At 39.3% G+C, this 25,168-nt stretch overlaps 1 protein-coding gene across 7 annotated transcripts in view; it reads right to left on the reverse strand.

Annotated features, from left to right (window-relative positions):
* Positions 1-21,386, reverse strand: part of CCDC88A (coiled-coil domain containing 88A) — a 97,180-nt gene extending 75,794 nt beyond the window's left edge. For 6 of the 7 annotated variants that reach the window (XM_050893387.1, XM_050893386.1, XM_050893385.1 and 3 more), the window contains exons 1-2: positions 3,547-3,894; positions 3,328-3,428 (exon numbers count right to left, since the gene is read on the reverse strand). In XM_050893387.1, the coding sequence (XP_050749344.1) occupies positions 3,328-3,428; positions 3,547-3,609 (164 nt within the window). In that variant the 5' untranslated portion in view covers positions 3,610-3,894. Of the gene's footprint in view, positions 1-3,327; positions 3,429-3,546; positions 3,895-21,346 lie in introns of those variants that run through there. The other variant, XM_050893383.1, reaches the window with a different exon arrangement.
* Positions 21,387-25,168: the final 3,782 nt, after the last annotated feature.

Consider the following 25,168-nt stretch of genomic DNA (forward strand, 5'->3'; position numbering starts at 1 on the left):
GTAACCGAATACTTTTCAAGAACTGGCCTAAATTTAAACAGGAAATGAGAGACATTCTCTCAAGTTAAGAGCTAATATTATAACACTGGAACTCTCCTTAATTAAAAATAAAATAGAATTTAAAAAAATAAAATAAAATTGGCCTGTAGCATCTCCAGCAAAGGAAGAGCTCTTCAGATGTAACTGGACACTGAATAGAATCTGTGTAATTTTCACATGTACTAAAACATCCAAAAAGTCAAAAGCAAAAAGACATACAAGGACTGTAATGAATTATTCTCTCTCATGTATGAGGTACTAATAAAGCTGACAAAACCTGACCATCTTGGTACCATTATCCTGCAACTATTCCAATGCTGACACCTATTTCCTCTGTCTGAATCATTACAATTGTTGAAAATAAGTTTGGTCTAGACAAGCAAAAGGAGAAACAAATGCCATACTAACAAAGTCTCACTTGTAGCTGATGGAGGGCAGGATTAACTCTTTTTTAACTCAACAAAAAACCTTCTCTAAGTAACAGAGCCACTTTTTTTTGATTGTGTAGCTGTTTACAAACCATGCCTCATCCAACACTAACACTCACTTTTATGGTCACAGAATTTGTTTTTTCAACATTTGGCAAAAGTATTAAAGTATATATAAAGCAGGACCAGAGCACCTCTAACAGCCTCCACTTGTTCAAGCTTTTAATGCCCTTTAAAGCATCTAAGGCTGCAATGACTTTCCAACCAAAGGAACTGACCTACACTACCACCACATCACAAAGTCCTTAGCTGGCAGGTACGCGCTAGCTGTATTCTCACACCAAAGCATTAACAGCCTTAAATATCTCAAAACTAGTGTAAACAGTAAGCACCATATAACTCAACTCGTGAAAAAAACAACTTCTAGTGGTGCTTTCCACAAGTTTCTACAAATGGCACTCCTGGTGACTTCTGCAAGAACATCATTTCTCTATAGCTTCTAAGAGTGCCATAGCTCCTAACCATGGATCTCTAGCTCTCATGTGAAGTAAGTTGAGAGCTTTTTTTTAAGAAAAAAATAAACCAACATTCTGAAGAAAAATATTTTGCTGTTGAAGTCACGTGATACAAATTTTTCTGCCACATTTCCTCAACATATGGTAGTTAAAACTGAAAGGAAAAAAGATAAATACTGATAAAATGGAAAATACTGAAAATAAGTTATATTGGCGACTAGTTGGAGCTGCATCTTTTAAATGTTTTTGCAAATGAAGATACATGTTTGATAGGTGGATATTCAAAGTCAACAGGACTAGAAGTTAACACAGGTTTCCACAGTGACTTCATCAGAGACAGAATCTGTCTGTAAAACATGAAACATTTTTTCCCCTCTTTCAATCTTGGCAAAAAACCCAAAACAAACTAAACACCACCACCCCCCCCACCACCCCCCAATAAGAATACAGTTCTGGAAACTTCAATTCTAAGTAGCAATCAATAGTAATAAATTTCAGTCCCCAAAAAATGTATTTTAAATAAAATACACCTTCCAGTGTAGCTACATATTTGTAAAATGAATTTTATTTGTACGCCAGTCCTTTTACACACACCTCTAGTTTAAGGTAGTTTTTAATTGTTCTGACTACCAAACTATTATATTTTAAATTTACATCTCCCACGTGTTTGGGGTTTTTTTTGTTTGTTTGGTTTTTTTGACACATATACCCACAACTCCTCCTAAGTAAACTACAGTAATCATGGTATGGGGTCAAAGATGCACAAAGTCAAAGCCGAATTCAACGCACAGTGCCTAAAGCATGGGAATGTTCCCTCTCGGCAGTTTTCCATTTTACATACATGTATCCCCCATCTGTATCAGATATCAATTTATACTGTTAGTATTCAAAAAAATTACTGATAAAGTTTAATTTCAAGACTATATTCTTCAAAATCACCTTGTTGCATTTCCAGTACTAAATCTGCCTTCCAGCTGTCAAACATTTTTACCAAATAGAAACTCTACATGTTAAATGCACAGTCATAACAAGCTACTTAATTTATATGTAGTCCAAGCAAAAAATAAATTGTAAAATAAAAATAGTATGCTTCAGTGAATGCATCACTTAAAATTCTTATTAAAATATGCCAAAAATACACTCAAGATTTTTTTCTAAAAGTTCAATTCCACCAAGTTTTCCATGTTTCTCAATATTACAGAAGTGAATACTTGGAATTTTAGTTGCACAGAAGTAGGCGACAAAGAAAATACTGGTTTCAAAAGGATGTGAATTCAAACTTAAATGTGGTAACGTGTAGATCTTTTTACACAAATTAGTTATACAAGCTGAATACCAACAGTAAAAACTTTTGAAGTACCAAATATGAGTAAAAACTGTAAACAGAGTAAAAGGATGCCCATCACTGAGCAGTGTTCCCAAGGAACAGCTGTCAACACAAGCTGCTCATGCACCAGTGTATCTATCCAGTCATCCATAAGCCTACATTTTTTCATACCTATACAAACAAAAGACATATTTCTCTGTAAAGACTTAAAATGCCAAAAAAAAAAAAAGTATGCAGAAATTTTTTCCACTAGTAACATTTTTATGATTATATCACTAAACACTCAACAAAAGTGTTACTCTCTAGCATTACAGTAGCGGGCAACATTCCAGTCAAACTATGATGAACAAAAAGTCACTATAGTTACAAAGAAATTTTTCTAACAATCAGAGTTTTCAATAAACAATTTATAAAACCATATAAAAATGTTTCTTCTGTGGTTCATAGCCAGAAAACATTCTATACTCTCAATTAAAATACCAGCTTTACTGCACAACTGCTATCTACTCTAATTTGGAACTGTGAAAAATAAAGCGGAAGGAGTTAAAGGACGGTCCATTCACTCAGTAAACAACATTATGTGACTCGCATACGATCCTTAAGTTGTATGTCACGTGAACTAAGAGATGTATTAGAATCTTATTAGCCAAGCAGATTTATTCAAAATTTTGTTTATGAGCATGACTTACAGTAGAATGAACCTTTATGCTTCGCAGTGGAAATCTGGGAAACTATTTACAGTCATCCAGTTTTCCAGTAAGTTCTACGTATCATGATTCAGTCTGTATTACACTATACATCCTGCAAATACATCACTCGGACATTAAACTGTGAAGAGTATCTGCTATGCTCCGAAGTCTCCTCTTAACTGACCATATGACTACTTCCAGTATAAAAGAAAGAAATTCACCAAGGCCAATATGGGGGAAAAAAGAGTTTTCATAAGAAAGCAAAACATGCAAGAGAAACAAGACAACAGCAAAAAAATAAACCTGAGGCACAACTTGCACACACTTACATTTGCAGCATGACTTCGTTCAGAAACACGCCATCCACTAGCGCCACATATTCTTCCAGGTTGGTCCCATTTCCTCCAGCTAACGGTCCAAATGTCTTAACCTAAAACATAATCATCACCACCGTGACACTAACGCCACCTTATTCTCTGCCGCAAGGCATTTATCTTCAAACAATGAGCAAATAAGTGAATAATGTGTGAGGAGAAATGAATGCTTACCCAGGTGACAAGAGGGCTAGACATGAACTGCTCCAAAAGGGGTGTGAATATTTCATTCTCCATTTTACAAAAAAATGGTTAACATCGATGTAGCTCCTCTGATGCAAAAAATATGAGAAGTCCTTCACTGTAGCAACTCTCTGGAATGCTCCGAGGATTTAGCTGGAGTAAGTGAACCCCATTTTTACCAAGCAATGCAACAGCAACAAAAAAGTCAGTGCGTTGGCAACTGGGATTTATCTTCCTCTTTCAAGAAAAAATGCATTTGAAAGTCCATCTACGCGTATTTCAGCCTTTCCATTGATGTCTCTCCCCTCCTACATACCGAAAGGGTAGAAGGAAGGAAGGAAAGAAAAGAGGGAGACTGCCTAGCTACTGGGATTCTGCATCAGACAAAAAAAGAAAGGAAGGAAAAATCTGCTTCAGCCGCGGCAGCTCCTCAGAAAAGAGAAATTCCAGTAAAACTCTGCAAGCTCATCCTGCCCCTTCCCCACAAAAAAAAAAAAATCCAGACGAGGGAAGGCAAAGAGGGGCAGAGACCCCCACCCCCACTCACAGCTAAGCCCCCCAGGCTGCTTCTGCACACAAGAGAATCCCTCTGCGCACCCCCCTCCCCCCCCCCCCCCCGCAATGGCACAGGCAGCCCACAGAGAGGGAACCAGCCCCCGGCAGGGATGAGAGGCTATTTTAAATCAGTTCCCTTTTCTAACCCCTTCCCTTTTCCACTAAACTACGACGTAAGACAGGGACAGGACCGGCACACGCCGCCTCGCCCCACAATCTCGCCCTTCCCCCGCGCTGGCCGCTCCCCCCATCCCCTCCCCTCCCCTCCGCTCTCTCCTCGGCCCCCCCCTCGGCGCCTTGCCGCCCCCCGCTCCCGGAGCCCCTCGACCCCCTCCCCAGCCCTTAACGCCGGGGTCCAGCTGTTCGCCTGCCGCTCTGCCACCACCCCCCCTCCCCGCCGCAGGCTCCCGCGGCACCAGCTCCGCTTCCCACCTCCTTCTCCCAAATAACGGCCACCTCGCCTCAGCCACCCCGGCCGCGCCGCATCACTCGCCCCCTCCTCCCTCCCGCTCCTACGGGCGGTTCCAGCGTATGGATCCCTCCGCCCCGGTCTGTGTGCGGAAGCCGGTTATCCCTCCGCCAGCCCGGGTCCCTTCCTTCCCCCCCCCGCCGCCCTCAACCGCCGCTCGGGGATGGCGGCGCAATTAGAAAGGGGCGGGGCCGGGGGGTGGCGGGGGAACCGCTGCAGGACTCGTGCCCGGCGCGCGCAGGGACCGCGGCGCGCGCACGGGGGCTGCGGCGGTGGCGGCGCGCGAGGCCAACGGCTGCGCCGCGTGAGGGGGTGGGGGGGCGGCTGAGGCGGGAGGCCTCTGCCCCGCAGCAGCAGGAGGAGAAGGAGAAGAAGCGGCGGGGGCCTGGCACACGCAGGTCTGGTCCCCCCCGTCGTCCCCCCCCCCGGGGTACGGGAGGGAGATGCTCTTCGATTCCCCTTTGGGAATAAGGTGCCCGTGAGGAAAAACTCGCCGTGGGGGAAGAAAGGGGGGTGGGGTGGGGGCGAAGGGGTAGGGAAGGGGAGTCGCTGACACCCTTGAAGAGAAAAATGGGGGGTTAATCGCACGATCTGCACCCGAACCACACACTCCCGCCTTTCGGGGGAGGGGGAAGGAGGACAGGTTTTCTCCTGAGGTGGAGAAATGCAGACACACCCACGTTAACGCAAAATCCAGCTTTCTGGAGAGATTTAGCGGGGAAAGAGGAGCGCAGGGAGGGGGGCGACCTGGTTACAGAAGAGCAAATGATGACAAGCAATTTGCTTGCCTAAGCTATTGTCCTTAAGCTATCTCTTGCCACTTGTGTTTCAAATCTCCAATACTGGATTAACATACGGGACCGTATCTACTTAATAGATTATGTAGTTTATTGACAAAGCATTTTACAAAACCTAAATCTAGCTTCTCTTCCATGTAGTATAAGTTCAATTGCAGCAGCTATTTTACAGATACCTTTAGTTTTACACACACAGTAAAAAAAAAAAAAACCACAAAACAGTGCAGTAAAAGTGACTGAAATAAAGTCCATTTGAAAAACATCACAGTAACAGCTAAACAGATTAGGTTTTTTAACCCAAATACTGGATATAGTATTTGTCCTAATAGTCCAAGATTAGAAAAAAAATTCCGATCATGGAATCCAATCACCTTTTCCCCATATGTGAAACTGAAAAGATTGTCTAAGTAAGAGATTAGAAAAATAAATTATGGACCTTGAAATATTAGTATGTAATTTGTATTCCAGGGATTATTTTTTTAAACAAAGTTGCATAGTTAAATGACTGTTTTGATTCTCACAATCATAAATTTTCAGCAAAAATCAGGTCTTTCCCTCCTAAACCAGATCTTTGGAGTGAACTCATAGTCCTCCTGTGAAACAAAAGAAATAAGAAAGAGCAAAGGAAAAATCTGCAGTCTTGGATCTGAATAAGAATCTGGTGATCCATGGGTGAAATAACTGCCAATAAATTACTAGCCCTTAAAGGCAACTACAAAAGCATTTTTGTAAAAGCCTGACTAACCAACCCCTAAGCTCCCTGTATCTGGCAACAGTATATAATATGCAATTGTGCATGCAATACTATGGAACTTCCTTGGCTCATCAGTTTTTTTCTTGTGGGCTCTAATTAGGCAGTAATGACTTTGGCATAAAGCAATTTCTAGGAGTTGGAGGCTGGCTAGTAGAAGTTGGTAGCCCATGTAGTAGTCACATGTTAATAACACCAGCTGGCTCCAAGTTCCTGAAAAACATTTTATACTGAGATTTCATAACACTGAGATAAAGATTTGATTAAACAGTTTTAGATATTTTTACTTCCCTTCACACCACCCAGTTTGCATGCATTCTCAGCATTGCTGTTGGTCACTGTTCCTGCAGAAAGACTATTATATTTTAGATACTGCATATTCATAAAAATCTTTATGAAATACATTGTAAGCTGTTTTATCTCAGATGATTTGCAGTTCCTAATTAGAACTGGAGATTAGTACAAGAGAAAATTTCAGAAAAGGTATCCAGAAACATTCATACAAGTTTTGTTGTTGGTGGTTTTGGTTTTTTATACTAAGAGCCCTCAAAACCTGTGAGGAAGCTCTATAGTTTCTGTAGCTTACATTTTGTCAAACCAAGTGTAAGAATATTTACCTCATTTTCAGGTATACAGACATCAATCAGAACAAACTGCTGAAAGGGTAGCTATTTACAACGTAGTAATAGCTAGAAGAAATTGGACAAGCTAGGGATTGTTCAGTTGCCTTTAGTGTTCATCATGTAGGCACCGGCAGGATACCTATACATGGTAGGGACATTGTTGGTACCTATTGGTACAGCCAGGCTTGACCAGTTGTGGCTCTCCTGGACCAGCTCGCTCACTGGCTTGTGCTCAGCTGCAGAGCAATGCAAACTAGTTATTTAAAATGCAGCCATCTAAGAGAGGTGAGACGACTTGCCATAGGACAGGAAGCTGTCTACCTTTGATTGCTGAGCCCTTGTTTGACAGACATCCCTTGAAATGAATTAAAAGGTAAAAAGAAGTGTTCATCTTTTGAGTTGTTTTTCTGATCCCAAACTGAATATGGAAGGCTTCCATTTTTAGCGTAGCTGTCAGGAGTCTTCAGGAGTATTGATCTAGGAAATACTTAGAAGTCACAGCTCTACTTCAAGTGGTGGGGCAACATCACTATAACCTGTAGCTTGTGATATATTTGGCTGCATTGTTCTAGCACTTTTTACCTGAGAAGACTCCTAAAAGCAAGTTTGATGACTACACTTACAGTGGTAAATCCCAGAACTTTGTTACTACAATTCAGTACCAGCTGAGGAAGTTGGCAACTGGAGTTAACTGACCCAGAGATAGAGAAGGCTGATAGCAGGTGATTGCTAGTGTCTCAAAGTGTGGGCTGACTGAAATCCTCCTCCCTCCACTCCTTCATCCCCAGGGTGGAGCATCTGGATTCTCAGGTGTCTAGTGAGGTGTATGCTTAGACCAGTACCACTTCCTCAATTAGCAAACCAGTGGGCCACCTAAGATGGTAAGAACCCATCTTTGCTCCTCCTGTCATAATCCCAGCACTGTACACCTCCTAAAGATCACACTCCTAGCTTTCAAGTTTCATTAGTGTATATGCGGCTCTCCTAAATGGTACAATTCAATTTGAAATTATATCTCTATCATCTTCTTGGAAAGTAAAATACTCTATTTTGGCTATAATAGAACTGATAAGATAATTTGAACAATTCTTTTACTTGGAAACAATAAAATGCAGAAACATAAAACTATTAAAACTTAAGTTTATTATTAAACTGTTCTAGGAATGCATATTCAGGAATATTTTGGAACTAAAAATTTATCCTTTTTATAATTTGAAAGAATGCACAGAGAACAGTCTTGTTCTTTCACATCTCCACTCTCTAGAACCAACCTGTCAGTATTTAATACAGTGTGTGGCCTACTACTTCTGAAGGAACAGATTTAGAGATTAACCTTGTTATTTGAAGTGTAGTGTTTGTTCTTCTACAGGTAAATCATCCCCATCTAATTTCTATTGCATCTCCTTTGGTACCACAAAGTTTCTACACAGAAGACATGGAAATTATAAACAATCTGTGCCTAGACCCCAGATCTGCAAATTACAGAATTACTTCATGATCTCACTTCAATTTGTTTTTCTCATAGCATAATTTCCTGTGCTTGTTGTTGCAAAATAAAAATTGAAAAAGAATTACTAGAACACAAAGTGATGCCTTAAGTCTGCAGACAGCAGGACAGTGTAACTGTGTACAGCCCCGTTTACCTCATCAGAGTTTGTCAAAAGATTTCTGGTCAGCCCTGCCCACAGTGAGCCAAAGGAGGGGACTGTTTTGGGAGAAGAGTATAAACAATCTACCCATCTTTAGCTGATGCAAGAGACAGTGGTTTTCTCTTCCTCTCCTACATAAGCAAAGGAAAGAGGTGGCGGAGAGAAAGCTCTTGCTGCTGTTTTTGCCTACTGATCTGCACTGCCGGGTTGCTAGGCCTTTGCATGGCCTGATGAAACTTCGGAAGAGGGCAAAACAGGAACCAAGTGTGGATGCTTGGGATCCACAGCAGGGTTATGGAAGTGCAGTCAAAACTAGTATTTTCTGAATATGGGCTGACTTGACAGGACAGTGGCTAGTGAAAACTGCAAGCTAATGACAAGGACAGTCCCCTTCCTTGTCCTGTGTTTGCTCCCAAAGAAACCTGTCTCCCTATCAAACCAAGGCTATAGGAATAGATGGGGCAATAAAGGGAAGAGTAAGGGCACTGAGGGGTTGAGTCTTTGCAAGTATGGCTAGGAATTCCCAAGTGTCCCCACAAATACAGTAGACTAAAAGTTACTTCTTGTTCCACAGGAGTGGAAAGAAGGGGAAATCCCTCCGTACCATGAATAATGAAGTGGAAATTCCACAACAATTCTTGAAGATTTCTTCCCTGCTACTGCGTCTGCTCTGATATGACCAAAATTCCCCATCAACTTGAAGGGAACTTTCTGAGCAAGAACTGTAAGTAACCTCAGAATGAGAGTATTTTGACTGAAAAATTAAGAACAGAACAGTAGGAGCTTGGGGAAAGCAGTTGTTGTCCATTTACGTTTTTTTACAGATCCCAGACATTTTACTGTTTACGTCCAATTATACCAAGTAGCAAGAAATAAGTATAGAGACAGCAGACAAGGAATATCCTGTATGGATATCTGCAATCCAGGACAGTTCTCTGCATCAGCATCAATGCAGATGCATCATAATTTCCTGTCAGGCAGAATGCTAGTTGCAAGAACAGGTATTTGCCATTTCCAGCTATGCCTAGCTAACACATCCACATCAATCTGATTCCTTTTTAGCCATGTGGATATTGAATCCACCATTTTCAGTTGAATTACAATTAAAAGTACAATCTAGCACATTCACGCAAATCTAGCAGTGGCATCCAATAAAGATTTGTTGTTAAAAATAAACAATGACTTGATTATAATTTCTAACTTTAAGTACTTAACTATGTTTTTTAAATACACTGCTTCTTAAACTCAAGAGAAGTCAATGCAGTATATTGACAGGGATAGAACTGCAACAGTAGAGCCAGATTCTAACTCCTACTATGTCACCGAATTGCACATTAGACAAGTCCTAATTTACTTGAAGAACTACATGGGTACTTCAACTGTGAAACAGTTGGTGAAAGTATTATATTTAATACTGCTATTCATCTGAAGAGGGAGGCGCTTACAGCTTTTTGTTCCTTTTCAATCCGTTGGACTGGCAGGAAGGATGGAAGGATGTTACTATGGCAAGTCAGCTGATGTGATCAAAAATAAACAAAGTATTTATCTCGATTTTTAAATTTAATAGCCATTCCTGAATATTTCCATAGGCTTAGACTCCTAAGAGAATGTCAGACAAATACTGCCTTACAAAAAAATTCATTTGAACTTAGTATTACAATTCAGATCTTTTCCCTGCTTAGCCAATAAAACGTTTATCTGTTTCTAACTTTCATCTGCAAACTACAAGACTGTCTAATAATGTTGTCTATGAACTTCCCTTTGTTATTTGCTGCATATAAAGAAAATAGATTTTTTTTTTCCTAAAAGCAAGCGTTAAACATTATAGCAAGAACAGCAGTTACCTAGGACAATAGCTTTGGTACTAACTTCTGTTGTGGCCAGTGGAGTGAGACCGAGCAAAAGCTCTTGCTGACATGCCTTCTGTCAAACAAGTTCCTGCCAGTATGAGTAGTGCTTGTGAAGTGGGTCAGAAAGATGAATTATAGGGCATGCTATGCGTTTCCTCTGACAAGGAGCAAAGTGCAGCCCAGTCTGCTAATTGGTAGCAATTACAGCTAGCTGCGTATATGCAGATCAGTGGCTAGAAAAGCAAGACACTGTAATTGTATCGACAGCACTATGCCATCTTGGATCCCTACCGTACAGAATGTTGAGCTGATTTTCTTCTCTAGCATTCTCCTTTAGTATAGACCACTCTCGCCGTTCAGCTTAACAAAACATAAGAGGTTTTATATCCCCTGTGAAAGACTGTCTTACCTCTTCAAACTCCAGTTGCCTCAGTTTCATTTTATTAATACAATTTGTTTGCTTTGCTTCACACAGCACCACGTTACTGGTAATTGCCTCCCTGTCCTTTACCACAGACTCTTGCTGGTGCTTCCCTACTTTCATCCACGTTTTTGCAGTCTTGATGTCACTTGACCCCGGTAGCTTGGGCAATGCTGGCATGAAACCCATATTTATCAGCTCAGCAGAGGTTATTAGCTTCCATTTCACATAGAGCCCTGCATCACCTTTGATGTTAGCATGTATCATTAGAGAGGCATTCTTCACCAGCTGGAGATGGTGTTTAGGATCTTCCCAAGGTCAGTAAATAATGAACTGGATGGAGTTCATTTCTGTGTTTGAGATTTCAGTTTGTGTACATGGACTTAGTTATGCCCACAAGAAGAATGAAAAATATACAGCACTAAGAATATAATTGTAGTGGAATCATTTCTGGTCAAATCTCTGTTCTTCTGAGCTCCCTCCCTCAGGATTATCTATTCATTTTCATGTCTGATTTTACCCCTGGTTATTTGTCAAATTATTTACGTCTGAAAACAGCTTTTCTCTCTATGCAATACTAGTGAAACAATTAAAAGCTTTTAAGAAATCCCTATTTTGCCTTTGGGAAAATCCTTTGACAAGCTTGTAGAGTAAGAAAACACAAGTTATTCTTTTACATCATTACATTAAAAAGACTGATATTAAAACATTTGAACTAATTAATAAAAAACCATAAAGGTCACGAAAAAATAACTAATGCTGGATAAAAATGGTAATTACACTTACTGGATAGCATTCCTGATTAAGCTTCTTGCAAGAGTGGATCATGAACCACCTAAAACTGGGAACAGCCTACTCATTCACACCTCTTTCAGAGGCCACTGTTAACTGTAAGACTCCTTTGTTTGCATTATGTCCAGATGGTTCAATTCACTGTGATACCAGTTTAATTGTGAATTCAATTTAATTTGAGATTAACAAAAAATTGGAATTATTACCTATTCCTTTTCATATCTGGAAAATATGCCATAAAGGTTTGTACAGGCACCTGAAAATTCCAAAGCATTGATTCAGAGCAGGTTTTGTGAATCATAGTAAACACTAGGCCTGTTTTCAGTATCACGCAATTACTGGCATGTTCATATCACCTTCACTTCTATTACATCTGCTGAATGGGCTAATAGTGTATAGTAACAATACCTAGGTTATTTTCTATAGTCTATTAGAAGTAATCTTGAGAAGGAACTCCAAGGTTCCTATTATGTATACAATCACAGTGTGATAGCTACCATTATACTAAATAGAAAAATGATGTTAAGTAGAAGCAATTAAAATAGTGACCACTATCATGCGTTAACAAATCTGAACTTCTTAGCTATTTCCCTTTCTCTTATTTTCTGATATTTTTACCCTGCCATTTTTTACCCAAATCTACCCCATTTTTTAACTTTTTATTCAAGCATTTTTCTATGACAGTTAATTTTTCTTCTGCTAAAACCTACAGTGATACATTTGGTCATTTTGTTTAGGCTTTTCTGAACCACTGTCATATCAACAGCTGTTTCCTGGATATTCCTTTCCAGTGTCTACATATCTTCCTTGGGTGGATTCTTCTTGACAGCTTTATATACACCTATGAAATGCTATATTTTTTTGCTAAGGTGGTCATACGATACTGAATTTCTTTATGATTTTTACATACTGCTCTAAGAAAATTTCTGAGATTGTCTAAGTTAAGGGTATAGCATAGTGTGCTGGTGGCTTAAAGGTCAAAGGATGGTTTGGCAAAAGAGTAATTTTCCCTTGTAATTTCAGGCTTATATTGAGATGTCATTTTTTTTTAATCTATTATGAAGCAATTTCACACCGTCCTGATTTTTTTAATGCTTATACTAATAAACAATCTGCTAAAGTTATTTTATTTGTTTGATTTTTTTTTTAATAACCTGGGTAAGATTAGAATTCCGATTTCTGTGTATATCGCTCTTGACTCCAGCTTGATAATTCTTCTGGGGGCCAGAAAGGGTTTATTTTTGCTTAAGATTATTACTTTTATTAACAGGTCAAAAACCCTATAAAATATTAACTGTAAGTAGGAGAATATTGTAGCCCTTTTCACAGGGTTTTTCAGAAAATGCTATACTAAAATAACGAATAGTTCAAAATTTATTCCTTACAATTCCTTTCTGCTACTATGACCTATAGGATATTTTTGATCATAGAAGTAGTCCACCTTAACAGTCTACCTTAAAAAGATGAGATTATTCAGCTTGTTAAGTCTGTATCTCTGTAAAAGGAAAACACCTTAACAAAGAATGGTTTGTTGCTGACCTGCAGCTGGTTATGGTATTTCATCTGAAAGCCTATTTAAGTCCTTAATGGTAACATTTATTCCCTCTCCCTCAGAGGAGTATTTTACAAACAAAATTAATTAACAAACGAGGACAGCCAATTTTGTGCTATAGTTTAGGCTGACAGTCACCCAAAAGGGGTGTTGGCACTAATAATAATCATTATCTCAAAGTATCAAGAGGTCTTCTGACTCTGATGAGATCTCTGCTGGAGCTGAAGCTTTCATCCTGGGGTGATGCATGTGGAGCACAGCAGAACAGATAGCAGCTGGCAGAAAAGCAGAAGCTGTTGCAGAGGGCATGGGTACTAATAGTGCAAATAGCCTACAAGTAACCTCTGACTCAAATTATCAGCATCTGAACCCTTGATACTTTACCCAATTCATCCATAGTTCCCTTAAAGATGACTGACATGCCTCCAGCTTGTGAGGCTTTTTTTAATGTTTCAGAGCTGATCCTTCTACACTGAGTGGATATACACTCTTGCAAATGATTCAGACTAACTTGACTTCATAACTGTTGTGCTCTGAGCTCCGATCTTTGCTCTGTCTAGTTCTTTCTTTTACTGCTTCTGTTGAAGCAGTTGTCTTGATGCAGTTAAGTGGAAGCATGTAACAGTGAAGTATTAGAAGTACTGTAGTTTCCTTTATAGAAACATGGACTGTGTTTAAGAAATTAGTCAGGCATTTAGGAACTGCTAATCCTTCTTGTGAAGAATACAAGGCTTGTTTCTTCGAAGGAATTTCTCACTCAAGGGCCCAAGACATAGTTCAGTTTTACCTACTAAATGCTCTTGCAGCAAGGGAATGATAAAAAAAGCAAAAATAGGGTTTTAATGTAATTTTCTTTCCTTACTGCCAATTTATCTCGCACTGTTTTGTGATGGCATTGTTATGATAGATAATATCATATTTAATGTCTGCTCTTTGAAGAGCTAATAATCATCCCAGTGCTTAATAACAATGATAACAAAGAGAAATCCAACTGTTCAAGAGGTAGTAAAAGAAGCTTAATAGCGTACAGGTTTAGAAAGAAATTGCATTTCAATTATCATGGGTTTGGGAAATGGACACCAAGCAAGAAGCTTCCTCTAAATTACAAAATAAATTCTTCCCATAAGTATCACATTTTTCACTGTCACTATGGGTCTGCTCAATTTATATATCCTAGTCTGTAATAGCAGGAAATCCACAATGTCACATATAGTGACAGTTGATTTTCCCCTTGCTTCTACACCAAAAAATAGTAGCTGCAGAAGGAATAAGAAAAACAATGAAACACGTAAGTCAAGTAAATACCAAATTCCTAAATAATAAACCTTCATTCCTAGTATGCTCCTATTTTAAGTGAAAGGCAAAATTCTGGCTGTAGACATTATATAACTAGATTTACTTTATACCAGAATTATAGAATTTAAGATCCTTTACCTTACGTAACACTTATTTTAGCTTATTTTAGCTTATTTTAACTGTGACTTGAAAGTCATTCTAGGAGCTCCTTAAGCTTTTTTGTCAGTGTACTACAAAGGAAAATCAAGATGAAACTGCACCTACTCAATATTGTGCTTAAACCAATAGTGCCCCCTTGAGGAGATTTTTTTTTTATATATGCATAGCAGTAGACGGCTTGAGGATGACTGCTCAACTACAAGGTAAACTAAACATAGTACTTTTATCTACAAATAAGGCCCCAGAAAGTTGCACACATTTATGTTATTTCTACAGATTTTCCATTAGGCTAATGTGGATATAAACAAGGCTTGTTGCTTTCAAACCTCTCTGTAATTTTGTCTCTACCTAAAAATGCCTAACTAAATTATTGTATCCAACTGTAGGACAAATTCTGCAGTTTTGTATTGAGGATGCTACTTGTAGGACCATTAAAGTAGACAACGTTCTCAGACTCAGCCCTCCGCGATCCCAACATTTTGATAAAATGACATCACAGATCCTATATGCCTTCTACTTCGGCCTGCTAATGCTGATGAGGCACTCATTTGACTCAGGATACATCTGTCTGCAGAGCTCAAGTGTGCCTGCAGCTCAAAGTTCTGTCCAAACTGGAAACCAATAAACCAGTTAAAATATTAGCAGCATAGCTATAGTAACGCTGGATTCATCTGCTGCATGTTTACTGAGAGCCCCTAGTGGGTTTGCACAGCCTCTACTATTATAGCTAAATTTCTACTTGTATCTGAGCAGACTCATTTAAACCTATCTCAGCACATCTACACAAGCTATTACCACATTGCCAAATAACTATGTATAGATACCATCAGAGGAATACAGGAAACAATCGTGGAGAACAATGATGTTCTCCCCCCCCCCCCCCCCCGAATGTTTGCCATACTATGAAATGTGAGACGTAAAGATGATAGAAAAAATATTTTTAAAACATTTTTCAAAACTAAAAAGCACCCTAAAATGCCAGCCTCCCAAAAGCAATGTTCTCTCTAAAACAGGAAGAAAAAAAAAAAGTCTGACAAATCTTGAACAAAAATAACGGTGCTGGTTTGCAGTAAAGATCAACATAAAAATGCTTTGCTTCAAAAGATGAGAATGGGAAAAAAATTCAGAAGTTTGGGCAGGTAAGAAGGATTTCAGAAATAAACAGGCAAGATGTATTATGATACACCAGATTATTAGAAGAAAAGGAGAAAGCATGCTGAAACAAACATTTCCTGACTTTGAAAAAATACAAGAGGAACAGCATATGAGAAATTCTGAAAGTATCATGTGTATAAAATTTAGTAAGAGAACTGCTGATTTTAAAATCAAGAGTTGCTGCTGTTACAGGGTGTGCCCACATAGGGGAATGGAACAAATTAATTGTACTGAGCTCAGTTACTTCTTATTGAAATGATCTGCATCCATACGATGCAAATCTTAGTTTGCAGCAACTGGCAAGATATTACACATATGCTTCTGTTAGAAAGTAGTTATTTGATGGCATAGTAAGTTGGTACTAACTATCATATTGATGCCTCAGAGCTATACATTATTTTGCAGTCCTCCAGGTGCTTTACCACACAACTTGCCTTCTCACAAAACCATGCAGTTTGCTTATGTGATCTAGTGTCATGATTAGAGCTCCACCATCCTTTGTACTTGTAGGACTCACATTAGATTCAAAGAGTCTTATGCAAGAGACTGGCTGAGCCCTGAAGGAGAAGCAACATGCTGAAGTAGACCCTGATAACAAATCTCTCAGCCCTTTTGTCTGCCAGCTATCAGTTCCTATGCACACCCAAAGATCCAGTCTTGCAATTGAGACCTTGGCTTGTTGGCATTTATCTTGTGACTCATTACACCTGCCATTGCTGTATGCCATTAGCATTACGCTTCATGATACAGACTCAATATGCACCTTAAAAAAAAAAATCATATCAGATATTAGCATATTGGGTAGATGTGAGTTTTTCCTCCCCTAATCAGGCACACTGCACTGAAGTGGTGACTATAAAGGATTCTGTTTAGAATCAGTCTTGCCCTGTATATCTCAAGTCATCTGCTCCTAACCAACCAAAACATCATTCAGCCTGTCACAAACTGTCACCTTATCTTTTTGAGCTCCCTGTCCTGACTTCTTAGTGTCAAACCTATTCACTCATGTATTCAGTGGTGAATGCACTGAAGGCCTGGCACAAAAAACATCACTACGGTCTTCAGGATTAAATAATACCTTTTGCTCAATGACTTACTCAGCCACCATCCCATCCTTTCATGTTGGTTCGGCTTCAGAGTTTGCCACTCTGGAAGTACTTCTCTTTCCCATCCATTATCCCCCCTGGCATCCTGGATTTACAAATGAAAATTCTACCACAGAAAGTGTTCACTGGGTATATAGCAAGGAGCTAAATATTTTGTGAAGGTCAGTTTGAGTCACTCCATCATATTATACATTAGTATACAGCATAGAACACCACATGAGGCCTTTTGGAGGCATTTTCCAAGTAAAAAGTATTGCATTTCATCTGTACAAAAGCTTTCAAGACATATTTTTCTCATATAAAATTATTCTGGCACAAAAATGCATACAAACAGCAAGGAGCCAGTAATATTAATACCAAACATATTAATACCAAACATGCTAAACTGTATTTATTTCACTGAAAACCATGTGTATTTCTGCAGGGAATGTAAAATTGAATTTTAAGTACAGGAAGTGCTCTATTACTGCTCTGGCACTACAATGCAGAGTTGCTTTGTTGTTTGCTCTACAATGGTAAGCTAAGCCTGTCCAGCCAAGTAAAGTGTCAGAAAGGAGCCTTCTGATGTGTAGCACCAAAATGTATCTTGCTGGTCTCGTCAGCTTTCCTAAACAAGCAATTTTTCTACTTTATCACACTGAACACATTACCAGTATTAAGATTCCCAGCAGAGTCTCAAATGCAATTTCTAACCTCCCCCCAACCCTTGTCCTCCATCCAATTCTCCTCATGGCCTAAAGTCCTGCCAGGATTTCTGCAAGAGTGCAAAAGTATGGATTAGCTTTACCCCATGAGCCTCAAAGCCCTGCTTGCCAGCCCACTATGGTAATATGCAAAACAGCAGAACACCGTAAAACCTTGCAGAGGGCCATCTACTACAGCCAATGATGGCAAGCATCTTAAGAACAGATACTGAGCTCTGAGGAACCCTGGGTGTGGCAGTATCCCAGTATTAGGAACTGACTAAAACAACATCGTAAGCACGCCTCCCCCCAGCCCCCCAAACATTAAAACCCCCAAAACCAACAACAAACAAAGAGGGAAGGAAATATGAGCCTGGTCTTAGAAGATCCTAAAAGCCTCTTCATATTAGGAATAGCACTTTATTTCAAAGACTGTCTGATCAGCCTTTCTACCTACAGGCTATTGAAAACAAAAGCTAGTTGCTGACCTCTGATCCTTTCAGCTGAAAAGCAGGGTGGCATTCAGTCTTCTACCCCTCGAGAAAGTAGAACTAGGACTAGAAAAGGCCACAGCAGAAAGCTTTATGCACCAAGAACTTCACACTGTATGCCGTCCATTGTTAACACTAATTTGAAATCGCTAATTTTTGTACCACTCATTTCACTTCATTTCCTGTCTTTGTTTTCTGCAAAATCTAAATAGCCTGCTTGTTCACACCTTTGTAAAGAGTGTTTAGAAAATTTATACACTTGCCATACTTAGGAAGTTTTATAAGGTTAAAAAAGCATGAGTAAGACATACAGTGGGTGAAATAAGTCCTATGCAATGACAGCATAGCTGCCAGCTTTGAGTTCTACTGTGAGGTAATCCATGATATAGTCACAAAATAACTCAAAGTTACACACAGCATCACTTGATAATGAACATTCTATAAAAGCATAGTTTCCAAATTGTTTTTTTAAAATCGTAACATTAAAGCACAAGTAAAAAGCCCATACCCTGAATACATAGTCCACAAATGTAAACTACTTAATAAATAACTCATGCTGCTTTCATAAAAATCAACTATGAAAAGTTACACAAAACTTAATGAAAACCATGCATGCAGTGGAATTCTACACTCAGTCTATCCTCCAAGCAGGAACACAAGCAGCCCTGCTTATGCTACTATCATTTAGTCTGTTTATAAAGCTGTGAAAGGCTCCACTCTTCATCTCCCAGCTCTGCTTTATTGTGCCTTCCTGTTGTCACACATACTGGTATGGCAGTTGTATTCAGATATTCAGGGAAATACTGCTCAGCAGCTCCTAGCCATGTACAACACAGCCTCATCTCTCCCTCTATTCCAAAGGGAGCCTCTGGTGTAAGCCTGATTAGGTGGCACCTTAGCAGACAATGGAAAGGAAGTATCAGAGTAAGAGTGAAGTAGCAACACCATTACCCTTCACAGTGCTGTCTATGGTGGCAAATCTTTTCTGGTGATGCTAGAATCAAATAGTTCCCCTCACCTGCCTTTGTTTGTAGTGGGTAATGGTGGCTCACAAGTAAACCTTGCCAGAGCAGAATAACAGCGTAGCTTCTTCCTACTCACAAATTGAGAGGCCTAACATTAAAGTGGGAAGAAAAGTAGAAATAGGAACACTGGTTCCATCTGTTGTCTTAAGCAACTGAAGAGCCCCTTAAAAACCTTCTTGACCAGTGCCCATCACACCTGCAAGCTTTTGGGAGGCCAGTTGCAACAGTGATGAGAGCTAATGTGGTGGTGTGATGAGTTTATAATTTATGAGCTTTGCTCAGATCTCCAGAAAAGTCACCCCTGACACTAGTGTGTCACCCTGAACATGTGGCTTAATCACAACTGTGAGCTGCCACAGCTATAGCATTAATTGTTAGCATGGAATCTCTTCTACACCTGGAAGATAGATAACAGACATTGGCAAATGGGATAAAGTTATGCTCTCTAGCATATGTAATTTGCTAATCTAATTTGCATAATTCTTCCAACATCTGACTTGCTACGAGTTCTATACATCTGAAAACTATGAAACAGGACAGACTATGTTCTATACAAAACACTTCCATCTGTATCTCTGCTGAAATATTTCTTTCTTGTATATCCAATTGATTTTTCTGTTTCAGAAGTATAAAGCACAGTTTCTGTGAAGCACTCTAACGCATTGTCTTTTTTGTTTTTCCTGGCTTTTATAATCAACAATACAATGCGATTAGCCAAAGTTCTTGGGGGCAACTGAAACACGTGGATAATAAAAATCAGAAATGCAAACTCTGCTTAGGCTCTTCCAAAGACCCCCCAGAACCAGCACTTTTGTCTGTGCAGTACTAAATGCCTTCTTGAAAGCCAAGCCCTGCGGTAAGACTAAATGACTCAAAACAAACTCATGTCCCTAACCGTTGCCTGTAAGACTCTTCCTTGTACTATGCAGACTATGAAACTCCAAGGCTGGGCAGCCTCCAGATCTATTCTAGTTTCACTCTCCATATATCCTCAGGTAACACTTCAGTAATCCTAATATTGAGTAGCCTTTTTTAAGGGAAGTTCTAAAAAGAAATTAAACTGCGTATTTCCTAAAGTGTTAAAAAATGAAGAGAAAATGAAACTAGCTGGTATGTAATAGAAGTCTTTCTGCTTAGCTTGCATGACACTTGGCTGAAGATGTTAGAGATTCAAAAGAGGGATCTGGGACTTCTATAGAAACTTTCCCAACCTCAAAACCAGACAAGATCTTTCCCAAAAATCCATATACAACTTCTAAGGCTACAGTTGGTTGTTTTTTTTTTAAACTATTATTATCAGGAACTTGTGGCAGTCATGTTCCCTGACCTTTTCCTACTCTTATTCTGCAATAAGAAAAATGCCCTAGCATCTGGCAATTTATTCCTGCATTCCTGAGATTAGAACATGGGACAGAGTGAAAGTTAAATCAACTTAGATCAATCTGTCTTCTCTCAAGGCAATTATGAGCATAAGCTTTCTAGTTAGGCAAAAATCAAAAACAAGGTCATGCTTCTGTCAACTTTGAAGGCATTTAAATATTACTGTGTTGTCAGTAAGGTTTACAGTGCAGACTATGACCAAAGCTAAGGCCGTATTGGTTACTAATTTAGTACAATAAAATAAAATCAGTAGACGGAGCTGAGAATACCATGTATGCAGTTCAAAAGTTTTAGCTAAAAGTCATTTTCAGATGGTCCCCCTGAACAAGCTCACACATAGTTCAAAGCTGGCCCGAGGACCAGCCATTGTTTTGGAACTTTTTAGAAAGTGATGGGTATTTGGTGCTCAACTGTGACAAACCTTCTGGCAGACTAAACCAAATCAACATGCAGTAAGCGCGCAGCCTGGAGATTCACTTCAAAAATACAATAATGCTCCAAACCCAAATACTTATGCAGATTAGACTGTGTAAAAGGCATCTTAATGTGCATCATACAAAACTAACAGACATGAGAGTAAAACTAGAAAGAAGTGTGTGTTTTGCCCATCTGAGGGAAAAAACCACATTTGCACCATCTAAAGAATCCTGGCATGGTCTGTCGCTGAGCTTGTAGCCTCTATTACATACTGACTGTCTGCTCTAATCTACTTCTAGTTGCAAAGCAGCAATGAACAGCTCACTTTATGAGATACATGAACAATGGCTATTTTCAACACTGAATGAAGCCTGAAACCCCTTGTACAGTGTATTTAGCTTGTAAGCATAAAGCCATTCTGAATATTTCATAAGGAATAATGCTGTGTTTGTGAGGTACCATATTTGTGAAAGGCTTTCATGATACCAATGAGCAAAGGCTGCAGTAGACTTGTTTAGATTTTTACTTTAGATGCATCTAAAATATAGAGAGCAGAAGAAGCAGGGCTACTCCAGCAGAGTCAGGGGAAATAACAACACAAGGAGGGACAGAGACCTTACCGATCAGGGTACAGTCCTGCAGCAGCCAAGCAGGGCGAAGCTGGTGATAGTAACAGGTGCTGCCACACACAAAAAAAAAAAGCCTCAGACAAGGCAGGATAATGAGCAGAACCAGAAAGTCCAGAAGGCACCTCACGAGCAGCAGGAGACTGGACTGAACACAAACCTGCCTACAGCAGAGCTCAAGCAACAGGGGCTAGCACCTGAGCAAGCTCAAATGGGGCTCCCAGGCCAATGAGCTGGGGGAGTGGAGGTGGGGGGGGGGCTTGGGTGAGGCTGGGCAGGGTGATTAAGGTGCACCCAGGGCCCTGGCAATAGGGACAAATCAGCTGAAATCAATTTTATCTACTGTGAAATATATTTAACTCTAGAAGTTGTTTGACAACTTCTAAATACAAAATTAGAATGTATGCCACCTATTTCTATGGTGCTGTGTAAATAAAAGATATTAACACGTCCTGAGAAAGTAATACATCTATGAACATCTTAGATTTTGTCATTATAATACTGCATTAGTCAAATGAAGAATTTGGTTTCTGACCTCACACAAAAGTTTTAGTCTGAAAAATATGTTAAAATATGTTTTAATATGTTATCTTCAGACTACTTCAGTTAGGGTTATATATATGTTTGCAATACACTAAACTAGATAGTTCGCTAATGTCAAAATTAGTTAATCATCAGAATTTTACATAGTAAATTGCTGAGTTATATTGAACCATCATACTTTGCTGTATCCAGAGACCTTTGGTCTGTGTGCTGACCTTCAGATAAGACTTCCTCCCAAAACTGAGTCAAATAGTCAACTCTGGTGGAGAAATGATGCCATCAATAAACCTTACCAAGAAAATATACAGTTGCTGCGTGAACTCAGGATTCTTATTTTAATTTTTATTAAAACCAGCAAAATAGTTTGAATTCCCTGGGACAGTATCATCCTGCTTCCACTAGATTCGGGATGGACCTGTGATTTTTCAGGGCCTGAATTCCCAGAGGCAGTAACTCTTACTGTCTCTCTCTCCTGGCACTCTCTGACAGCTTTTTCTATGGCAGAGAAAAGCAGATTCTCCATCTCAGTCAAATTCTTGCTGAAAGAAACAGACCTTGTGAGAAAAACCATCCTATTGTAAACTTAAAATGTTTTAAAAAAATCACAGAGAGTATATGTGTGCTCAGGATTGATGTTCAAATTTAAAAGGAAAATGGCAAATCTCCAGTCAGAGCTATCTTCAGAGCCCTTGACTGTAACCCATTACACAATAATCAATCCTAATCTAATTATACTGATTACATGAAATTGCTGAGACTGAAATACAGTATTATCTCATAGAGAAGTTCTACACTATCTACACTGCTATTTTACAGCAGCTGTAAGCATGAAGTGGAATACTACTAATAAATGTCAGAAATTCCTTTAAGACCACTAGATACCCTACTGCACGCTACAAACTTTTACTGACTATGGTAGTGTGGACCCAGAAGATGCTTCTTCTGCTTGTGTAATACCAACGCTCAGACCAGGCCATGAGGCCTTTTTTATTGGCAACAGCTACAACACTTTGTGGTGTCAGCAACAGTGTGGTGACAGCCTTCCTGGTTACGGCAGGACGGTGGAAGACACTTCTGAACTCCAGAATGGCAGGGAAACTCTTTCACGTGTAGTCTAATTAAAGGTCATGTCTTAATTTGTAATTAAGAATGAAGAGTCACAAGGGAACATTTCCCAATTTTGCAAATGCCTGAGATCGGTTACTGCCTGAACAATGAGACCAAGTGTAACCCTTGCAAGAAAAGAGGTGCTGCTCATGAGAAGAAAACACTTCAAAATGCTTATAACTATTACAACAGCAGTCAGCTTCAACTCAATGTATTTCTGGAATTTAGATTTAGACTTGGCCATGATTACACACATTTTTAAACTTTTAGACTGGAATATGGCAATAGCATAAAGCAGTGAAAGCATTAACCTTGGAAATTTTGCCTGATTTATAAAACAGCGAAGTGTCACAACTGCAGGGTGAACTACTCTTTTGTTCCATTCTTTGCCTCTGGCTGTAATTTCACATGAGCTAGCTTCCACCCCTTTCTCCCTCCGCTCTCATGGCTGCCAGCATCAGTCAGAAGAGCCCTTCGACAATTCAGAGAACTATTTCTTACTTTTCTGTTGAAACAACTCGAAGATACCAATTCGTTTAAAACATGTATCTTCAATTTAGATTAAACTTCAGCAAAGTTTTCTCTGCTTTAGGATGGAGTTTCTTATCAGGTTCTTATCTTCTTATGGGAGATCCTATCTTAGTGGTAAAAGCCTATTCCAAAGCTGTTGGAAAATGGTGTTCCTGATTTAGTCCAGGGACTTCGAACAGCCACATCTCAGATCTTTTGTGTAACCTAACTGCGAGCCTGTTGACTATATCTGGCTGGGTGCTTCCTGCTGGACCTATCTTACGTTGTATAAACAAGTATCAGCTGAAAGTGAGGACCGGACCCTGGTAACCTGAGGTCTAAAGATTGCTGCTTTAAAGATCCTTCAGTTCTTCTGAACGTGTGACATAAATAGTTTTACAATGGCAGTCTAGAGCAATCTTTTTAATTGTCATAATTCTTAAATCTTCCAGCACAGGTGCATGTCAGAAATTTGTACATATATGTCAGCTTTTGTCACTTGCACAATTTCCCAAAACAGCAGTTTGGCCTTTTTGCCTTCACAATATTGTCTATAAGGAGGAAGGGGGAATGGAGAGGGGAGAGGTAGCGAGAGAAATGGCTTATTTTGAGCTATCATTCTCTGACCTGTTCTTTATTTGTATAGTCTCCTATTAAATAATTTCATATATTCAGGTGGTAAAGACTGCAGTAACCGTAATAACAGAATTCATTAGTTATTTCAGAGGATTTCCATTTCTGTCACACACAGGGAACAACTAGGAGAATAAAAAACATGCTTATGTTCTGCAGTGGCCAATGAATTTCAGCATTTTGCTCAGGGTTTCTAACCATCTCATACCCTTATTGATACCATTTCATCCTGCACAGTTAGGGCTTCCCATGCTACCTTCCCTGGTTCCATGAAACTGTCTACTTCAAAATAAAGGTGACAGGGCTTTTTCTTTTCTTTTTTTTTTTTTTTTAACTTGCTCATGGCTGCAGAACTCCATGCCAGAAGAGATTAGAATAACAAAGCTCACAGGCTTCAAATCAAACCATAGAATTTACCTTGCCCTACTTCGTCTTTGCTCAATAACAATCAACTGAAATTGGACAGGAAGATCTAAATCATTACAAGGCTTTTTAGAATTCAAGACGTGCAGACACCACAGAAAAATTAATGGTAAAAGCACTACAGCAATTACTAAAATACTACTAAAATACTTAGTCAATGTGTGGAGAAAATTCCTATGAAAAGTCTACATGTATATATGTGAATAAATCCTGGGTTTGGTAAATGAAGAACAAAATTTGCTTTGGGAAAATACATGAAATCAAATGTATGGACAGACTTTTGGATAAATGTGTGGGTAAAATGTGCATCGTTTACAGTTTGTGGCAAGTATATCAATGAAAAAAACTAAAAGAGGGAAGAAATAAGTAATCTTGTACTTTTTAATATCTCTTATTTCCACAAATTATGAAAGCATTAGATGTTGGACACTTTAGATGCTTTTAAGATTAGATAATTTAGCTAAGAAGCATTACTATCATTATATGATGTCGTGGTTTAACCCCAGCGGGGACGCAATATGAAAAGCTTAAAATATGAATGATAATGGCTCTTAAAAATAGAGTTTGGGGGGGTTGGAGTCAGCAGGGTCGGGTAGTTTC

The sequence above is a fragment of the Gymnogyps californianus genome, chromosome 3 (assembly GCF_018139145.2).
Source record: "Gymnogyps californianus isolate 813 chromosome 3, ASM1813914v2, whole genome shotgun sequence".
NCBI lineage: Eukaryota > Metazoa > Chordata > Aves > Accipitriformes > Cathartidae > Gymnogyps > Gymnogyps californianus.